The sequence below is a fragment of the Bufo gargarizans genome, chromosome 5, assembly GCF_014858855.1.
Source record: "Bufo gargarizans isolate SCDJY-AF-19 chromosome 5, ASM1485885v1, whole genome shotgun sequence".
Lineage (NCBI taxonomy): Eukaryota > Metazoa > Chordata > Amphibia > Anura > Bufonidae > Bufo > Bufo gargarizans.
Genome location: NC_058084.1, coordinates 398,697,020 through 398,714,468, shown reverse-complemented (window position 1 = coordinate 398,714,468; position 17,449 = coordinate 398,697,020). Strand labels below are relative to the sequence as shown.

At 41.5% G+C, this 17,449-nt stretch overlaps 1 protein-coding gene across 1 annotated transcript in view; it reads right to left on the bottom strand.

Annotated features, from left to right (window-relative positions):
* Positions 1-17,449, bottom strand: part of DNAH11 (dynein axonemal heavy chain 11) — a 268,017-nt gene that overhangs the window by 173,493 nt on the left and 77,075 nt on the right. Inside the window, 3 exon segments of the mRNA XM_044293255.1 lie at positions 306-446; positions 14,006-14,132; positions 15,754-15,845. Of these exon segments, the coding sequence (XP_044149190.1) occupies positions 306-446; positions 14,006-14,132; positions 15,754-15,845 (360 nt within the window).

Below are 17,449 nucleotides of genomic sequence, written 5' to 3'. Positions count from 1 at the left end.
AAACGGAACGCAAAACACTGAATTCAACATACTGTAGTGTGAAAGAGGCCTTAAATTGAGCTAATTAACTGCATAGTTTGTAAAAACAAATTAACTATATAATGAGTTTTACAATATTCCAGTATATTTTATGAATCAATTTCTCATGGATTTCAAGTTCTCATGGATCTCCACTTGCCATTAGATTCCGACCGATGGCAGATACCTGCTGAAAATCTGATCTGTGGTCATGAAGTTAGAAGGCTTCCTGCACCCTGATTACCATGGAAATCTCTAGGTTCTTAAGTGTATACTTTTATAATCACCTGTCCACTACACTGGCAAGCCACACTAAATGGGACAAACTCCTTCTCTTTGCTGTACATCCCAGATGCTTCGTTTTCAACATGCTCTTGGAATTTGAGATCCGCAATGTTGTCAAAAAGTTTTGCCAAATGTCGTGTCACCTGAAACAGATAAATACATACAGACTAAGTCACACTTTGCACAAATCTTTAATATTTAAGTATTGCAATTTTTTTGTGGAAAAAAATGGCTCTAGTCCATTTACACCGAAAAAAAAAAAAAAAGTGTAAATATCTATGCACCGCCATTCAGGAGCTCTACAGTTAGAGCTAGTAAATGGCTCCGATAAACTGCTGTGAGATTAAAAAAACCATCTTATCCTTGGCGCTGTTTTTTTTTTCTATAGAGAATATTTTTCTATAGAGCAATGCACATTTTTAATGACAAAATGCAAAATAAAAAACACATTTTTAATTAATACCTTTAATGATAGATTCGCTTTTCTAGGTCATTTTCATAGATCATTCTACCAACTCACACTAGCAGAAATGCCCATGAGGACTGCACTTAGCAGGGGGCAAACAACAATGTATTAGATAATATTGCATTCTTTGAGGTGAGGTGTATTAAAGGGGTTGTCCGAGTTATATCAAAACTTGGACAACCCCTGTAAACAGCCTAAAATGTACACCCAACTGTTTACTCTTCTACATCTTCCTGCGTTGTGCTACGGCTTCTCTGCTGCTATTAGTTTTTCTGTCTACAGCAGTGACGTTCTGTATACACAGGTTACCTCTGCAGCCAATCACTCACCTCAGCAGAGACTTCATATGCACGGCTGTGGCCAGTGATTGGCTGCAGCAGCGACTTATAAATGGAACATCACCACCGCAGCTAGGAAGATGATATAAGTAGCGGGAGGACCGGAGTGAAGCACCCAGTTTTCATACAACTCAGACAACCCTTTAACTTCAAGCAACCAGAACAACCACCACTATCCACTCACTGTATACATATTGAAACTACCAGGCTCGAACTGGGAATCCCCTGGTGGGCCCCTGACCAAGGTGGGGCCCTAGTCTCCCACCCCCTGCACAAGTGGCACGTAACACATTAGATTTACTGCACTACATAGATATATTTAATGTACAGCACCTCAACCAGCCGATGTTCATATAAAAAACTTGACAGATTATTTATTATATTTGAGTGCATCCGTATGGTGGGCCCCCAAAATAAATTTTACTGGTGGGCCCTAGGTACCCCAGTCCGACACCGGACACTACAAAAAAAAAAACAAGAAAAAAAAACCAAAACAATATGCAGTAAGTAGGGATCAGTGAATCGACTTCGGATGAAACATCCGAAGTCGATTCGAATAAAACTTTGTTTTGATACTGTACAGAGCAAGCGCTCCGTACAGTATTAGAATGTATTGTCTCCGATGAGCCGAAGTTATTACTTCGCGAAGTCTCGCGAGACTTCATGTAATAACTTTATAAATTAATTTCTATTGTAAAAAAACATTTCCCGAACTTAGGTTCGGTTCCAAGTGGTACCTTCGGGAAATGTTTTTTTTACAGTAGAAATAATTTTATGAAGTTATTATGCGAAGTCTCATAGGAGCTAATACATTCTAATACTGTACGAAGTGCTCGCTCCGTACAGTATTGAAACTAAGTCTTATTTGAATCGACTTCGGATGTTTCATCCGAAGTCGATTCGCTCATCCCTAGCAGTATGCTTTTAAGCTGGAAAGCTAAAGTGTGAACTCCAACTGATTTGTATCTCCATTTCTTTGGTCAACTTTGAGATCTTGCATCTTTGTCAGCTTCCATAAAGTTAATCGACCGGCAATTATCTTCGATTATGTTTCACAAAATATATAAGGGGAATGTATCAATCTTAGGCTAGTTTCACATCTCTAGCAGCAATTCCGAAAGAGAATCCAGCACTGTCAGATGCAACCGGAATGCCCGCCGGCCACATTAAATATAATGAGGTTCTGCAGAGATCCGTCTGCTATCCTGCAAAAAAGATTTAGCATGTAGTATTTTTTCTCTGGCTAAAAGCCAGCATGTATGCCGGATACAGTGACCGGATTACAGTGCCGGAGTTCACTACGCAGATATGGCCTTAGTAATTTAGACATGAGGTTTATTAGATGACCAGCACAAAGTGAAAGAACACAGGTAGAAAATACGGTAAGTCAACCCTTTGTGACAGAATGGCTCAATATTTTTAATAAAGAAATAATTTTAGTCCAGAATGAGTAAAATGCTTTTCTAGAGTTGCGAATGGGATCTCATGACACTTTATATTTTAACGATGTTACCTGTGTAAATGGGTTTCATATGTGAACGTAAATTACAACAATATTAATGAGGAGCAACATCTCCTCTTCTCTATGTGCTGTGTATGGGAGAAATCATAGCAGCTAGACTCCACCTACATACAATAGTCAGATATAGTACTATTCCTCAAGTTGCACATTTTAACCATAAACATATGTACACCTTGCTCTTCCAAATAATTAGTAATCTTAAAAAGTGTATACTCATTAGGGAATATTTATTAAAGCTTTTAAGCCACTATTGTGGCGTAAAAAGGGCGGAATTTACGGCACACATCATATTTACTCCATAATACCTTTTTAGATTCTCAACAATTTTCTGAAGTGGTGAGAAAAGAGGCAGGGCTGAGCGCAGGGGTGCACAACCTTTTCTGGTTGGGTGTGACATTGTCAGCCTGAATCAATTCCAAGTGCCGAAACCTAAAGGGGTATTACCAACTGAAATACTATATTTATGGCATATTAAACATACAATATACAGGTCCTTCTAAAAAAATTAGCATATTGTGATAAAGTTCATTATTTTCTGTAATGTACTGATAAACATTAGACTTTCATATATTTTAGATTCATTACACACCAACTGAAGTAGTTCAAGCCTTTTATTGTTTTAATATTGATGATTTTGGCATACAGCTCATGAAAACCCAAATTTCCTATCTCAAAAAATTAGCATATTTCATCCGACCAATAAAAGAAAAGTGTTTTTAATACAAAAAAGTCAACCTTCAAATAATTATGTTCAGTTATGCACTCAATACTTGGTTGGGAATCCTTTTGCAGAAATGACTGCTTCAATGCGGCGTGGCATGGAGGCAATCAGCCTGTGGCACTGCTGAGGTGTTATGGAGGCCCAGGATGCTTCGATAGCGGCCTTAAGCTCATCCAGAGTGTTGGGTCTTGCATCTCTCAACTTTCTCTTCCAATATTCCACAGATTCTCTATGGGGTTCAGGTCAGGAGAGTTGGCAGGCCAATTGAGCACAGTAATACCATGGTCAGTAAACCATTTACCAGTGGTTTTGGCACTGTGAGCAGGTGCCAGGTCGTGCTGAAAAATGAAATCTTCATCTCCATAAAGCTTTTCAGCAGATGGAAGCACGAAGTGCTCCAAAATCTCCTGATAGCTAGCTGCATTGACCCTGCCCTTGATAAAACACAGTAGACCAACACCAGCAGCTGACATGGCACCCGAGACCATCACTGACTGTGGGTACTTGACACTGGACTTCAGGCATTTTGGCATTTCCCTCTCCCCAGTCTTCCTCCAGACTCTGGCACCTTGATTTCCGAATGACATGCAAAATTAGCTTTCATCCGAAAAAAGTACTTTGGACCACTGAGCAACAGTCCAGTGCTGCTTCTCTGTAGCCCAGGTCTGGTTCAAAAGTGGCTTCCTCAGGGTCCGGTCACCTCTTCTCGTTGTGCAGCGTTTTCTGCCACACTTTTTCCTTCCCACAGACTTCCCACTGAGGTGCCTTGATACAGCACTCTGGGAACAGCCTATTCGTTCAGAAATTTCTTTCTGTGTCTTACCCTCTTGCTTGAGGGTGTCAATGATGGCCTTCTGGACAGCAGTCAGGTCGGCAGTCTTACCCATGATTGCGGTTTTGAGTAATGAACCAGGCTGGGAGTTTTTAAAAGCCTCAGGAATCTTTTGCAGGTGTTTAGAGTTAATTAGTTGATTCAGATGATTAGGTTAATAGCTCGTTTAGAGAACCTTTTCATGATATGCTAATTTATTTAGATAGGAAATTTGGGTTTTCATGAGCTGTATGCCAAAATCATCAATATTAAAACAATAAAAGGCTTGAACTACTTCAGTTGGTCTGTAATGAATCTAAAATATATGAAAGTCTAATGTTTATCAGTACATTACAGAAAATAATTAACTTTATCACAATATGCTAATTTTTTGAGAAGGACCTGTATATCATAAATGTCTTACACTTCTAGTACCCCCATTTAATGGGAGAATACATGAAAGATACACGTGAACAGCCATACATGTCCGTTACCAGATGGTTGGGGGCCGCACAGATTGGTATCGAGGGCAGCATGTGGCCCCTGGGCAGCAGGTTGTGCACCCCTGGCTTAGCGGGATGGGGCCTGCCGGATCTATTATAACGTACACTAGAAAGTGGAGTAAGTTAAAGGGTAAATTCTATGCAAGCTCCTGGTTGGTGTAGATGTGAACCTCTGGCGCTCGGAGGACCAGAGATGCCTCTTGATAAATAAGGTGCATCTCACTCCAGCGCAGAGGGATCAAGACTAGCCGATGGGAACACCAGTCTTGATAAATCTCCCTCATTATTTTTAAAAGGAAACTCTCTTTATAATTTTATGCAATAAGAATTTCAAGTCAGCAGCAAGAATGTGGTAAACAGAAATACGGTCCAGTATAAACTTTGGATTCACGCAGTTTTACCCTTGGATCTCTCAACAGCTGGAGAACAGACATTTCTTAAAGCAACAAATTCTGTCTGGATGAAAGGCTATTGTCTGTTTATGAGCTGAAGATCTGAAGAATAGGGCTGGGGCTACACATCAACTATGGTGGGGAAAAGCATTGTGTGACCACAGACCATCGCTTCATAGCAGTGCAGCCTCAAAACATAAGTTGCATCAAACAAGCTCCTAGAATCTCCTAAAAAATCCTGCAGTGTTGCATTTTTGTGACAATGTGGGTGCAGTTGCAGATATTTCAGAGTCATGCTGCGACCCCATTTAGTTCCATTATGTCTTGAGGCTGCATTGCTACAAGGCAACCAAATGTCGCAAAGATACAGGCAGCAGAATCCCCTGTATCTGAGCATGATTCATACGTGTACAGATATCATTCAGAGCCTGAGAGGAGGAGGCCAAGAACAGCCTGAGGAAGCTCCTACTGTATCTTAAGTAATAATATGTTAGTTGGATGCACAGGATGGTTGATACACCAAACAGGGTGCTCTCAGTCTTGCAGCGTCACCCCGCTGTTAAAAGGAACAAAAATCTGAAAAAGATGACTGGGCACACCTAAGATATTGGTTACTAATATTTATTAAAGTACTTGTAATAGTTTAAAACACAAATCCAATGTGGTGATGTATGGTACAAAAGTATAACTTTAAAACATTGCCACACTGTTTGGCAGCATTCAAAGCAAAAGTTCTGCGTATTTGTGGTTGGGATGAAGCTGAATTGGTCACTCACAGATGATCTTGTGACCTAACATCCTCATTCCAAACTCAACATAGGCAGAATAATAAAGTACGTGAAGTAGTACATATAGTGAAAATAAAGCAATATATTAGCGGTTAAACTACAATATTAGTAATAGTCATACAATGACATAGAGTATAAAATCAGGTGACAATAGGATAAAATAGGGATTCGCTTGATATAAAAAGGTTCTAAATATCCAGATGTAGCAAATACAGTCCCACAGATACTTGTTGCCGATTTGAGGTAGCAAAGTGATACTGTGTAATGAATCTTCAGTAGTCTGGTGTGTTAGTTTACGCCGTCACTGACTCAGCGGCGTCGCGCTATTGGTCAGGAATCGATCCAGCAATAAAACAATAGTTAATTTAAGGAACGCTCTTACCGATGTTGGAGGGTTCTCACATTCAGGAGAAACTTCTGCCGTCTATTGGAACTTCCTCCCGTTTTTTTTGTGCGGTCAGGTGAATCCCAGTTGATAGTGTTGGTCACCTGTTAGCAGTTTGATTACTGCACGAGGTCCCGCTTGTTTGAATCCGAATAAGGTATCCCAGCCGGTCTGAAACTTCTACCCGAAAAGCTGGGATACCTTATTCGGATTCAAACAAGCGGGACCTCGTGCAGTAATCAAACTGCTAACAGGTGACCAACACTATCAACTGGGATTCACCTGACCGCACAAAAAAAAACGGGAGGAAGTTCCGATAGACGGCAGAAGTTTCTCCTGAATGTGAGAACCCTCCAACATCGGTAAGAGCGTTCCTTAAATTAACTATTGTTTTATTGCTGGATCGATTCCTGACCAATAGCGCGACGCCGCTGAGTCAGTGACGGCGTAAACTAACACACCAGACTACTGAAGATTCATTACACAGTATCACTTTGCTACCTCAAATCGGCAACAAGTATCTGTGGGACTGTATTTGCTACATCTGGATATTTAGAACCTTTTTATATCAAGCGAATCCCTATTTTATCCTATTGTCACCTGATTTTATACTCTATGTCATTGTATGACTATTACTAATATTGTAGTTTAACCGCTAATATATTGCTTTATTTTCACTATATGTACTACTTCACGTACTTTATTATTCTGCCTATGTTGAGTTTGGAATGAGGATGTTAGGTCACAAGATCATCTGTGAGTGACCAATTCAGCTTCATCCCAACCACAAATACGCAGAACTTTTGCTTTGAATGCTGCCAAACAGTGTGGCAATGTTTTAAAGTTATACTTTTGTACCATACATCACCACATTGGATTTGTGTTTTAAACTATTACAAGTACTTTAATAAATATTAGTAACCAATATCTTAGGTGTGCCCAGTCATCTTTTTCATATCCTACTGTATCTTGCATCTTATGGACAGGGAAGATTCAAAACTGCAATTACGTTTCAATTACAGTCACCTTAATGGGGTTGTTTTGGTGACAAGCACGTGGATTTTTGGAATTGCCATTCAGATGAACAGTACATATAAAAAATGTCTACAACAAATTGGACACATATGAATCCAGCCTTACTTACTGAATCCAGTAAATATAGTAGCTTCAAAATCAACAATGAATAAATACAGTGCTGCTTGGAAGTTTGTGCACCCCTCAGAATTTTCTACAATTTTGCATAAGTGAGCCGTTCATGAGAGGAAACCCGCCAACATAACAGAGTTGAAGCTATTTTGTATGGAGGAATGGGCTAAAATTTCTTCAAGCCGATGTGCAGGACTAATGAACTATTACCAGCACAAGGGGGTCACACCAGATACTGAAGGAAAAGTTATACATACTTTTACCACTCACAAAATATGTGAAATTGGATCATTTCCCTCAATAAACGACTCATTTGTTTGTTTTGGTTATCTTTATCCACGTTTAGGACTTGGATGTAGTTTTAGGTCAAATTTATGCAGAAATATAGAAAATTCTGAAGGCTTCACAAAACTTCAAGCACCACTGTTTGTTGTTAGTATAGGAAGGCTGTCCTAGATCAACTCTATTTAAAGGGGTTTCCGCAACTTATAAAATTGATGATATATCAACAAGAGAGATGATTCTGGGGAGTCTCTACCCTGGAACGCTCAACAATCCTGAAGATGTAAGGGTAACAATACCGATCCTGTGCTGTGGTCCCTTTACTGTTTTTCCCTGCACAGCGGTGCTCCGAGCCACACAGCTGTGCCAGCAAATGCAGCACGCCCGCACTCTCTTGAATGGTACCTAGAATGGCACTATGTTGTAGTTCTCTGCATAGCCTGATGCCACTGTGCAGGGAAAGAGTATGAAGAAGCATCTGCACTGCCCTTTTATTCTTGCAACTGATAAAGCTCCCAGAGGTCAGACCTCCACCAATCATAAAGTGAAGGCAAGATGGGAATTCCAGTTGAACTTAAAGGGGCTGTTCCATAAAAAATATTGTTTATAGCTCAATCCAGCCAATAATTATAAACATTTTTAATTTACACATAAAAAAAGAAATTGGAACACAAAAATATTTTTAAATATAGTGCCACCTGCTGTCTGTATTGAACAGCCTTTCTGTGTCGGCCTCAGTAAATGTGCTGAGGTGGGCACACACATTCACTCCTGCCTCTCTGCTCCTTTGTATGAAGGGATTCCTGTTGTGGTGAGCCGGATGCTTCTGAAGCTGCAACACCTTCTCTGCTTCTTGAATGAGATGCTGAACAGCTAAAATTGCAGTAGCCCCGTTTCACTCTCGTATCTCTTGCTGTAGGCGGGTACACCTCGACACATTAACTGAGGTGGACCCAAAAAGGCTGTTCAATGGAAATAGCCGTTGGTGCTATACTAATGTAATTCTGAATTCTGGAATATCCTGGGATAGAAGCATTTATTTAAGAAGTGTAAATGCAAAAATGTTTATGATTTTGGGTAGGATTTAAAGGGGATGTGCAGTGCTATGATACTGATGACCTATCCTGAGGATGGGTTATTCATATCAGATTGGTGGGGTTCCAACTCCCAGCACCCCTGCCTATCAGCTTTTTGGAGAGAACTGCATCCTCTTCACTGTTGAAGAACTGCACATCGTCTAGCTTGTAGCGGTAGTGAGGTGTAAGTACAACTGCTTGTCCCATTCAAGTGAGCACGTTCATCACTCTGCACAATCCCTTTAACTATAAACATTTTTCATGGAAAAAAAAAAAACTAACTGTAGTGTGTTAGCAATGAAAAGCTAGAATAAATGGGTAAGCAAACTGTCTTCATAATCAGGAGGTCTCTGAGTGAATGACAAGTAATCCACTAAAAATCTAGTAGGATTTTCTTACTCGAGTCAGTAGAACTATGGTGCAACAGTATCACTGCTGGTATTTCCTTTGATAAAGAAGGTTGCAAGCAAGCAATCACAAAAAAATGTACCGTATTTTTCGCCCTATAGGACGCACCGGCCCATAAGACGCACCTAGGTTTTGGGGGAGGAAAATAAGAAAAAAAATATTTTTAACCAAAAGGTGTGCTTTTGGTGGGTTTGGAACTAATGGTGGTCTGTGGGTGGCACTATTACTGGGGATCTGTGAAGGACACTGTTATGGGGGGATCTGTGGATGACGGACACTGTTATGGGGGGATCTGTGGATGACGGACACTGTTATGGGGGGGATCTGTGGATGACGGACACTGTTATGGGGGGATCTGTGGATGACGGACACTGTTATGGGGGGATCTGTGGATGACGGACACTGTTATGGGGGGATCTGTGGATGACGGACACTGTTATGGGGGGATCTGTGGATGACGGACACTGTTATGGGGGGATCTGTGGATGACGGACACTGTTATGGGGGGATCTGTGGATGACGGACACTGTTATGGGGGGATCTGTGGATGACGGACACTGTTATGGGGGGATCTGTGGATGACGGACACTGTTATGGGGGGGATCTGTGGATGACTGACACACTGTTACAGGGGGGGGATCTGTGGATGGCACTGTTACAGGGGGGGGGGGGATCTGTGGATGGCACTGTTACAGGGGGATCTGTGGGTGGCACTGTTACAGGGGGGATCTGTGGGTGGAACTGTTATATATGTGCCATCCACAGACCCCCCACCCCATAACAGTGCCATCCACAGCCCCCCAGCCCATAACAGTGGCATCCACAGCCCCCCAGCCCATAACAGTGGCATCCACAAATCAGCTCGATCATACCACCACCCCCCCCCACCCCCCGTATAATAATATTAAATGTCTTATTCAATTAAATTGTATTATATATGCCCCCTCCCTCCTATATTGCTAATCGTACCTTAAATCCTATTCCTAGATGCTGTAATGCAGGCCGGGCGGCCGGCGCGTCACTCGCTGACGTCACTTGCCTGCGCCGCCTGCTTCATTCATAAAGTAGGCGGCGCAGGCACGTGACATCAAGGAGTTACGCTGCCGCCCGCCCGGCCTGCATGCCTGCATTACAGCACCTAGGAATAGGATTTAAGGTACGATTAGCAATATAGGAGTGAGGGGGCATATATAATACAATTTAATTGAGTAAGACATTTAATATTAGTATACCGGAGCGGCGGGGCGGGGCTATAGTACATTGATTGCACCGCCCCGCCGCTATTCCCGGCCCCCAGCTCCTCCTTCCAGTCCCTCCCCAGGCCCCAGCTCACTCTACATCGCATCCAGCGATGTTAAATTGTCAGCATTCGCCCCATAAGACGCAGGGGCATTTCCCCCCGATTTTTTGGGGGGGGGAAAAGTGCGTCTTATGGGGCGAAAAATAAGGTACTTTGTTTTATAGGAAAAGTTGTGGTAATGTGGCTGTGAACCATGGATGACTAACATGGGTGGCCACGGACAAAACAAGTCTACTATTTCTGAAATTTGAATGTTGCTGTACAATTACGATGGGAAGTCTCTATACTTCACCCCCACTGATTAAAATGCCTACACCAGTCAATGTCTAAAAACACAAATTATTCATAATTATTTTTATTAAAGTGTACCTAAACAATGAAACATTTTTTAAACTGTTACAAATGTCCTAAAATTATTTTTGTAATATATTCTATTCAATGATTTAGATTTTTTTATTGATTAATTTGATATTTTTACTAGCTAAACAGGCCCCTAAAGTTCTGGCCTATTACGGCGGTGCATGCAGTAGCCATACACTGTAGCTAGGGATTAGCAAACTTCAAGTTTTAAAGTTCGAGTTCGGGTATATGGTGATTTGTGTTATGGATTCAGTTACCATGGACGATAACGCAATTCAATGACGGAATGCATCTCTCCTGCATAATGGAAACCGGTCGGATCCGTTATGCAGGAGAGGACTTCGGACAGATCCGTTATGCAGGTCATAGACTTCTATTATTAAAGCCTCAAAAAGCGTTCCGTTATGCACTCCATCATTAAATTGCGTTATGGTCCGTGGTAACGGAATCCATAACGCAATTCATCATATACCTGAACCCGAACTTCAAAACTTGAAGTTCGCTCATCTCTAACCGTAGCTTTAAATGTAGTACAAATATGATGCAAGAGATATCTATTCAATTGCAAATATACAGTAATGCTCGGTCATTGTGACCTGCCCAAAAACACATAATATTATACTAGCAGAAGGACCCGGCTTCGCACGGGATATCTCATCTATTTCATTTAATGTTTGCATGTGTCGTTAAAAGATATCGACAGTATCCACTATAGCAATGACATCTACAGTACCCCGCCCCCTTAACAGTGACCTCCACAGCCCCCACCCCTTAACACTGCCCCCCCACAGTGCCCCATCTCCTTTAAGGACTCATGCACACGACAGTATTTTGCGTTCAGTATACTGGCCGTTTTTTTAGTTCAGTATGCAGTACATATACTAAACCATTCATTTCAATGGTTCAGCAAAAAAAAAAAACTGAACACATACGGAAATGCATCCATATGTCTTCCGTATCCATTCCTTTTGCGGAACCATCTATTGAAAATTTTATGCCCAGCCCAATGTTTTCTATGTAATTACTGTATACTGTATATGCCATACGGAAAAACGGAACGGAAACAAAAAACGGAAAAACGGATCCGTGAAAAACACTGAAAAAGCCATACGGTCGTGTGCATGAGCCCTAAATGGGACCTGCACAGCAGCCTACCCCTTTAACTTTGACCTTCACAGCAGCCTGCCCCTTTAAGACCCCTTTCACACAGACGAGAATTCCACACGGGTGCAATGCGTGAGGTGAACGCATTGTATCCGCACTGAATCTGGACCCATTCACTTCAATGGGCTGTGCACATGAGTGGTGATTTTCACGCATCACTTGTGCGTTGCGTGAAAATCACAGCATGTTCTATATTGTGTGTTTTTCACGCAAAGCAGGCCCCATAGAAGTTAATGTGGCTGCGTGAAAATCGCAAGCATCCGCAAGTGCAAATGCGGTGTGATTTTTACGCATGGTTGCTAGGTGACGATCGGGATGGGGACCCGATCTTTATTATTTTCCCTTATAACATGGTTATAAGGGAAAATAATAGCTTTCTTAATATAGAATGCTAAGTAAATTAGAGATGGAGGGGTTAAAAAAATAAAAATTTAACTCACCTCATCCACTTGTTCGCGCAGCCCGGCTTTTCTTCTTTCTTCTTCTTTGAGGACCTGGGAGAAAAGGATCTTTGGTGACGTCACCACCATGGTGATAGATCATGTGATGGACCATGTGATGAGCGCATTGATGTCACCAAAGGTCCTTTTCTCCCAGGTCCTCAAAGAAGAAGAAAGAAGACAAGCCAGGCTGCGCAAACAAGTGGATGAGGCGAGTTTAATATTATATTATTTTTTTAACCCCTCCATCCCTAATTTACTTTGCATTCTGTATTAAGAATGCTACTATTTTCCCTTATAACCATGTTATAACCCTCACACGTGATGCCCGTGTGAAAGAGGCCTAACAGTGAGTTCCACAGCACCCCATCCCCTTGACAGTGACCTCCACAGGGATCCGCCCCCTTAAAAGTTACCTCTACAGCACCCACCCCTTAACAATGACCATAGGTTACAGTCCCCTTAACTGACCTCCACTATTCCCTTCCCCCATAACAGAGACCTCCACAGCGACTGCCCCTTTAACAGTGACCGCCACAGTACCCCGCTACCTTAACAGTGACCTCCACTGTACCCTCCACTCCTGCCTTTTAATAGTGGCCTCCACAGTCCCCTCCTGCGGAGTGGGAGGGGGTGTGGCCTAATCGTGTTGGGGCATGACTTAGTCGGATGTCGGGGGTGGGGTTTTTAAGTCCGTCTATTAATGGTGGCCTGAATGGCCACCCTACTTGCCCCCTTAACTGTAACCTCAACAGCACTCCGCTCCCTTAACAGTGTCGTCCACAGCGCCCTGCCCCTTTAAAGCTGACCTACAGCAGTGAAGAAAAATGGCTGGGTTGTTATGGAAACCTGGTGTAAAACTATGTGGAGACTAAGGGCCTGCGAGCTTCTATAGGCTGATAAGTGTCATGTGACTGTGTGTATGGCAGTTGGGATATGAGGAGAAAGACCTACAGGCTTCTATTGGCTAATGTATAGTGGGATGCGAAAGTTTGGGCAACCTTGTTAATCGTCATGATTTTCCTGTATAAATCGGTGGTTGTTACGATAAAAAATGTCAGTTATCACACAGTGATATTTGAGAAGTGAAATAAAGTTTATTGGATTTACAGAAAGTGTGCTATAATTGTTTAAACAAAATTAGGCAGGTGCATACATTTGGGCACTGTTGTCAGTTTTATTGATTCCAAAACCTTTAGAACTAATTATTGGAACTCAAATTGGCTTGGTAAGCTGTAAATCCAATAAACTTTATTTTATTTCTCAAATATCACTCTGTGTGTCTCCTATATGATATATTTAACTGACATTTTTTATCGTAACAACCAACGATTTATACAGGAAAATGATGACGATTAACAAGGTTGCCCAAACTTTTGCATCCCATTGTAGGTCATGTGATGTGCCATATTTTAATTTTATGGGAATATCTCAGGGACGGTACATCATAGAGACCTGAGACCTGGTATAAAACATTCCCGGACACCTGATGTACCTGTGTGCCAAAATTTCGTGATTGTAAATGCTACGGTGCGGATTCCTTTAGCGGTCATACACACACACACACACACACATAGAGGGAGACAGTGGGAGAGAATACCTGTTTCGGCTGACTTCCTTTAGAAAGAATGTCCAGCAAATCTGCAGAGGACACAAAGTAGAAACGTGGGAAAGCCAAACGCTTTGTTTCCAGATACTGAGACAAGGCTTTCTCGCATAGCGACAGTCTGAAAAAACAAATTGTAAACAAAGTATCATCTAGTGAGTAAGAATCAATATTGAACACCACAATGCTTAGAATAGAAAAAAATATCTTACACTGTAGAATGATTATTAAAATACTTAAAAAATACACTGCCTGTCCAAAAAAAAAAAAGTCACCACCTGGATTTAACTAAGCAAATAGTTATGAGCCTCCTATTGGATAATTACTAAATGGGTGATTATCTTTCAGCTGGCAGCAAGTTATTTAACCCCAACTGGTGCAATGAGTTGCTTCTCATTTTCTAAACAACCATGTCGAAAGACACATCTCGTGTTCGTGGAAAAGATGTTAGTCTGTTTGAGAAGGGTCAAATCATTGGCATGCATCAAGCAGAGAAAACATCTAAGGAGATTGCAGAAACTACTAAAATTGGGTTAAGAACTGTCCAACGCATTATTAAAAACTGGAAGGATAGTGGGGACACATCGTATTCGAGGAAGAAATGTGGCCGGAAAAAAATCCTGAATGATTGCGATTGGCGATCACGTAAATATTTGGTGAATTCAAATAGAAGAAAAACAACAGTAGAACTCAGGGCTATGTTTAATAGTGAAAGTAAGAGCATTTCCACACGCACAATGCGAAGGGAACTCAAGGGATTGGGACTGAACAGCTGTGTAGCGTAAGAAAACCACTAATCAGTGAGGCAAACCAGAAAAAAAGGCTTCAATTTGCTAGGGAGCATAAAGATTGGACTCTGGACAATGGAAGAAGGTCATGTGGTCTGATGAGTCCAGATTTACCCTGTTCCAGAGTAATGGGTGCATCAGGGTAAGAAGAGAGGCAGATGAAGTGATGCACCCATCATGTCTAGTGCCTACTGTACAAGCCTGTGGGGGCAGTGCTATGATCTGGGGTGGCTGCAGTTGGTCAGGTCTAGGTTCAGCAACAGTATGTGCTCCAAGAATGAGGTCAGCGACTACCTGAACATATTGAATGACCAAGTTATTCCATCAATGGCTTTTTTCTTCCCTGATGGCACAGGCATATTCCAAGATGACAATGCCAGGATTCATCGGGCTCAAATTGTGAAAGAGTGGTTCAGAGAGCATGAGACATCATTTTCACACATGGATTGGCCACCACAGAGTCCAGACCTTAACCCCATTGAGAATCTTTGGGATGTGCTGGAGAAGGCTTTGCGCAGCAGTCAGACTCTACCATAATCAATGCAAGATCTTGGTGAAAAATTAATGCAACACTGGATGGAAATAAATCTTGCGACATTGCAGAAGCTTATCGAAACAATGCCACAGCGAATGTGTGCCGTAATCAAAGCTAAGGGCAGTCCAATGAAATATTAGAGTGTGTTACCTTTCTTTTTTTGGTGGCGATTCTTTTTGGGGACAGGCAGTGTAGATTGCCAATAGTTGTGTTTTCATTTGAACAATATGAAAATATTCACTTAGGGTTTGTTGGGGTTTCCAATATTTTTAACAGAAAGAATAGCGAGGCAGGCGGTTCTACTGATGACATAAAAAATAACTGGACAGCCTGACACAACCACTGAACACAAGTGTGAACAGAACCTGCTGCCCAGTCATCTGCTATGAGCATATTTGCATCAAAATATCTGAACCTACCTCGTCTGCAATTCATCAAGAGTTTCATACAGTTTGGGACGATTTGTTGCATCCAACACATTTCTTATTTTCTCTGTCTCGAACATCAATTCCTGGATGGAGGACAACAAAATCGATTACTTACAAGATTTAAAAAAAAACACATACTTTCCCAAGTTTACAGCAACGTTTTGGTGCAATAAAGAAGCTGCAATTTACAGCATTGATCTGCTTTCGGATGGATATACCACTTTCACAGTACATCGTTACTTTACTTGAATGCACTACTCTCAAAAAAGGGATGCAATAAAAACATAGGGGGTCATTTATCAAACTGGTGTAAAGTAGAGCTGGCTTAGTTGCCCATAGCAACCAATCAGATTCCACCTTTCATTTTCCAGAGGAGCTGTCCAAAATGAAAGGTGGAATCTGATTGGTTGCTATGGGCAACTAAGCCAGCTCTACTTTACACCAGTTTGATAAATGACCCCCATGGGCTCTGATCTGGATCAACAAAAGACTGCAATTCAAAGTCCACATTTCTCACAGTTTCAATAATGATTAAATACATTTCCCTTTAATTGTAATTTAGATGACTTGTTGAGCATGTATTAGCACTAACTGTCTGATTCATAAAAACTGCTTACAGCTCCTCTTACCAGCAGTAATCTATACAGAGGAACATTCTGAGATATAAAGCACAGGCCATGTTCGACGTAAAGAAAATAAAGGATATAAATTATTTGGACATTATCAGGGATATAATAAGAGTGACAGAATGAATTATGGTAATAATATTAGACCAGCGATTGTCCAAATACTTTGATCCCCACCAATCATGAGAGTGAGGACCCCGTACCCCACAAGCTCCCCAAAATAAATGGAGCTGCAGGTCGAGCATGCACACAGGTGCTCCATTCATATCTATGGGACCTGTCAGAAACCGCTGAACACTGAGCTGAATGCACGTCCTCGACCAACTGCACTGTTCATTTCAGGTGGCCCTGTGGGGTACAGAGAACCTGTTCTTATGATCGTGGGGGTCTCAGCAGAAATGCTGAAATTCAAGACACAGCTCTTGGAATAAGGATACCTGTAGATTCTCAGCCAATCCCAGTAATTCGCCTTCGAACACAGGTTTGCAGTTTACATATGGTAAAATGTATTCCATCTATAAATTTCATAAAATAATTTGGTGACCACAAAAAAGTGCAAGGTCATAGGCCATAGCTATTTCTCATATTCGGGGGTACCTTATTCCTTATAGTTCACACTTAATCCCAGTGTTCACCCCATACTTTACCAGCATCAGTCAATAATATATGTATTGACGTAAACTGTAAAAAGGCTAAAAGTTGAACACATACTTTTTGTAAATTATGTAATTTTTTACTAAACTAAACTTTTTACAATTTTCTTTTAAACTGTTCTAAATAGCCCCAAAAGCTGCTTTTTGTAATGTACTTTATTAATCAATTATGATGCTTTCCTTTTCAAAAAAGGACCCAAAGTCCTGGATTTTACCGCTTCTTAAAGTCATTATTGTACATCGCTGATGTGGCGAACGCTGCACAGGCCAAAGTATAGATCCACGCTGTGGATTTAACTGGACTCCTGCCTGAGCCCGCTTCTCTCAGCTCAAGGCTCTCTATAGCACACTGCTACTCCTGTACTGATGTGCTATAGAGAGCCTTCAGCTGAGCGGAGCCGGCTCAGG